This window comes from Asparagus officinalis, chromosome 5 (assembly GCF_001876935.1).
Source record: "Asparagus officinalis chromosome 5, Aspof.V1, whole genome shotgun sequence".
Classification (NCBI taxonomy): Eukaryota; Viridiplantae; Streptophyta; class Magnoliopsida; order Asparagales; family Asparagaceae; genus Asparagus; species Asparagus officinalis.
In genome coordinates this window covers 32,455,343-32,459,410 of record NC_033798.1, presented here as the reverse complement: position 1 = coordinate 32,459,410, position 4,068 = coordinate 32,455,343, and the positions used below count along the sequence as shown (strand labels likewise).

Here is a 4,068-nt window from a genome sequence, read left to right as displayed (position 1 = left end):
AGAAAGGTTGGAAAGAAGACCGAAGTGCTAGTTAATATGACTATTGCGTACGGGTTTGACAAAGATTTGCTCAGAGAAAGGTCGGCATTATTTTTTAAAAGCATCCTTGAAAATAACATTCACTTTCAACAAGTCAAAATCATTCCAAGCATAAACATGCACTCTCGTATTTTTTATTTTAAAATATTTCTCAAAGTTTAAAATAGACACGAGAGCGCATGAATAACCAACATAATAAGAGTAATACATTATAATCCAATATTAAACAATTCGCGTACACTGATGAAGGTCTGAGCGAAGGAATCTTTTTAAGATCCTTGAATAATTGCAATTAAATGCTTTTAAAATATCGTAAATACTGGAATGCTCGAAGTAGAGAGGTTCATCGTTTGGTTCTTTAACAGAGCAGAATCATGTAACCGCTCATAGAGAGCCTGGAAACATCCTAGACCACGTCAAGATAATAAGTGAGTTAGCACTGCTTAGCCGCGCTCAATGTTCGGTGGGTGTGGCTAACTCGCTGCACAGCTTTCAGTGTTTCTATATCATATGTTAAAGTTGTCTATTATCTATACATTATAACTGCAAGAAGGTTAGGTGAGGAGAGGTGATTGGTGGTCTCGTTCAGTGCAAGACGGCGAGATGGAGAGGTGAGTATCAATCTCCTGCTGGGGAACGGTCTTCCGTCCATCCCCATCCTTGCACAAATAGCAACTAAGATCAAATATATCCATTCTAATTTTAAATAAAAACAATAAAGATAAACGAAAATTATTTCATTTTCATAATACATTCCTCGACTTAACAGGACCCTGGACTTTCAAGAGTTTGTCCCTCTGCCTCTCCTAGGCGATTAGCGACCGAGCTCTAGAGAGGCTGTCAAACTATATGCCAGTGGGCCCATCTAACTGGGCCTTTTGAGGAGGAGGCCTTTGTCCCAAACTTTTTGCTGGCCTGTTCGTTTGAAATAAATTGTGTTTTTAACCCATTCGTGGTCGCTTTATTATACTCTTGTTCGAAAATGAAAATCTGGCATCCAGAAATGAAAAGCCGCTAAAAATATATAGATTTTGGAAGGAAACAAACCAATTATTTTGCAAGGTTCTTGAAAACAATTTAGAGATTCTGAGTATACACAGACTGAATACAAAGAACATAATGGTCTATATTTGCCGTCCTGACCGGGTACTGGGAGGCATTTGGAGGACTCTATCGTGTTCTCCACAACATGTTTGTTACCCCGTACGATCAAATGCCCATCAAACCACAAGGGCACCTGGTCCTTGAAGCGCACAAATTGTATCACAAATTGTATCGGAATCGACATCGATCAGCGACAAATTCCCCTTAAATCTCCAGATTCATGGACCCATAACGTTCCCAGTTATGCTCAGTGCCCACGAAATACAGTTTGGATTTAGCAGGCTAAAAGAGAGTGAATTTCACAAACCCGCATAAACTTTATAAATAAGAGAATCGCACGAAACCCACCTAAGCTATGGGAAAGCCTCATATACAACATTAATGTGTAGAGTAAATAAAATAGGTACACAAGCCCAAAGCATATTTCTCTAATTCTCTTCATATTCTAACTGGTATTAAGCACAGCACATATAATACATTCACTTTAACAAAGTATCAATAGCTTACAGCAAACCTCGTCGGGTAAAGCTATTATTTCTTGATCCAGTTTTGCTTGTTCCTTAGTTATTTGTTGATGCTCTATCGGCATGAGGGGGAGATGAGTTATAAACTGGTAAATACATCGAAAGCAGCTGAATAAATTAGTGTTTGTGCTTGGGCTTCTTCACTATCATCACGCTGCAGTGGGCATGATGAGCACAGTAATCGCTGACGCTCCCCAAAACAGCCCTGCATAATCCACAGGGATTCCACAGTCAGTCACACAAGCATAAAAGGAGAATATCAGGGGAGGAAAAAACTTTAATTCGTGCTGATTCTGTTATTATGCTTTTGTAAGTTCGTCTATGCCCGAATGAATTAAACTTTGAACAGAGGAAAAAGAAAATCTCTGGAGCCAATAAACTCTTCACTCCTATATTTAATTGGGCCATCTATGAGTAAAATTCCTTATATTTTCACATTTCACTTGGGCTAACATTTTCAAGCAATCTATCAAGATCCTCTACAGAAACAAGAAATCATGCTTAGTTTTGTTTTCCACAAACATCCATAAATTTCCCCCACTTCCACAAACAAATACACAACTCACTACTAAACTTAAAAATCTTTTTTGGTGGTTACTAAGCAGATATGAAAGTCAACATAGTATGTGCGTTCAAGCAAAATTTCTGGAGAGGTTCACTGCAGATATACCCCCCTGTTTTAAACTTAGTACCTTCTAGTTTTATTTTGCAGGTAAACCCCATGCGTGAAATTCTTTTTGACTTGTTTACCCTCAACAAATCGAAATTTGGTTTTTTGACAAATAGAATCCCCTTGAGAGTAAAAGAGTCAGAACAATTCGCTCAAGGGAGTCAACCTACGTTGTAAGAGTAAGACACCGACATCACAATGGATCTTATCCACAATTGAATAACAAGGACAACTATGGCACGGGAAGTTTTGGCATATCAATTAACATCTTCAATAACACGAGAACTAACAAAGAAATAAATAGCTAAAATTATGTGTATCCTGTGGCTAACAAGATTCAAATTAAAGAATCAAAATGAAAATGTGTGACTAATAATACCTTTTTATTGCTCCATAACCATGACTTCCCACAACTAGCATATCTGCTTGGTGTTTCTCTACAGCCTCACAGAGGACATTCCTTGCATCTCCTTCAACAGCTTCAAGCACCACATCGCTAACCTGGAAAATACAATTAAATAAATCGATAGATAGACGCATCAAGAACTTGATCTTCGCACACGGAAATACAGTTGAAATGCTATGTACGTAAGTTATTTAAATCATAATCTCTACGTAAGCAATATGAGTATCACACTCATAGTTATTAGTAAATTGAGATGCACAAGAAAAATGGAAGTGAAAAAGATCGGTAAATCGAAACATTAAATCATAGAACAAGGAAACAGTCTTTAAAATAGTTTAGCGTCGAAAATACAGATATAAAAACACTAAATACATGTCAACTTTCATAAAGGAACCACCCAATCTGACAATAAATACATATTTAACAAAAATATTACCTAACACTCTATTACTAAATAACAATTTGTTTATTTATTTAAGATCATTTCAAATTGGTTGAGGGCTGCATAGGTTCATACTTCACTAAAGGATATCTATGTTTAATCACATATAAAATCTAATTTTTTTTTATCCAAACTCAAATTTATTAACACTTTACTGAAGATAATAATTTAAATAGCTAAAATTTTCAAAGGGAAAAAATAGAAACATCAACCATGTTAAATTGGATCTTGTCAAAATTACAACTTTTTCCGTAATATTTCTTGTACCTGGAGTTTTAGATGCACGGGCATCTATTGGGGGTTTTTATAAAAAGACGGATTTTAGAGGGTAAATCACAGAAAATCCCCTATGATTTATATGAATCATAAAGCCCCTTTAAATTTTAACACTAACATTCAACCTATACAGAAAATCCCCTATGATTTATATGAATCATAAAGCCCCTTTAAATTTTAACACTAACATTCAACCTATTATTTGTATCTTTTAGTCACATAATCATTCATAAAGCCCCTTTAAATTTTAACACTAACATTCAACCTATTATTTGTATCTTTTAGTCACATAATCATAAAGCCCCAATACGATAAACAAGCAAAATAAAATGTAGGAGCTTTTTGACTCTAGTCCCTTACAAATTTAATATTTTGAAATTATGCCCTCAAATCATTGAAATTGTTTTTGGATCCCTCAAGTTTTATATCTTGCTATTGCTACTCTTGACTAAACGGATTAATTTGAAACAACTTATAAGTATTGACTGATCTAATGACAACTTCAGTGATTTGAGAGACAGATTTTGAAACAACTCATAAAATTTTGGGGGTCTAATAGCAATTCAACCATTTGAGGGACCAATTCAAGATATTAAATACTTAATAT

The 4,068-nt window shown here is 35.3% G+C and overlaps 1 protein-coding gene across 1 annotated transcript in view; it reads right to left on the bottom strand.

Annotated features, from left to right (window-relative positions):
• LOC109843395 (universal stress protein PHOS34-like) overlaps positions 1,441-4,068 on the bottom strand; it is a 3,238-nt gene continuing 610 nt past the window's right edge. The window contains exons 3-4 of the mRNA XM_020412328.1: positions 2,717-2,838; positions 1,441-1,872 (exon numbers count right to left, since the gene is read on the bottom strand). Coding sequence (XP_020267917.1) covers positions 1,785-1,872; positions 2,717-2,838 — 210 coding nt within the window. The 3' untranslated portion in view covers positions 1,441-1,784. The remainder of the gene's footprint in view (positions 1,873-2,716; positions 2,839-4,068) is intronic.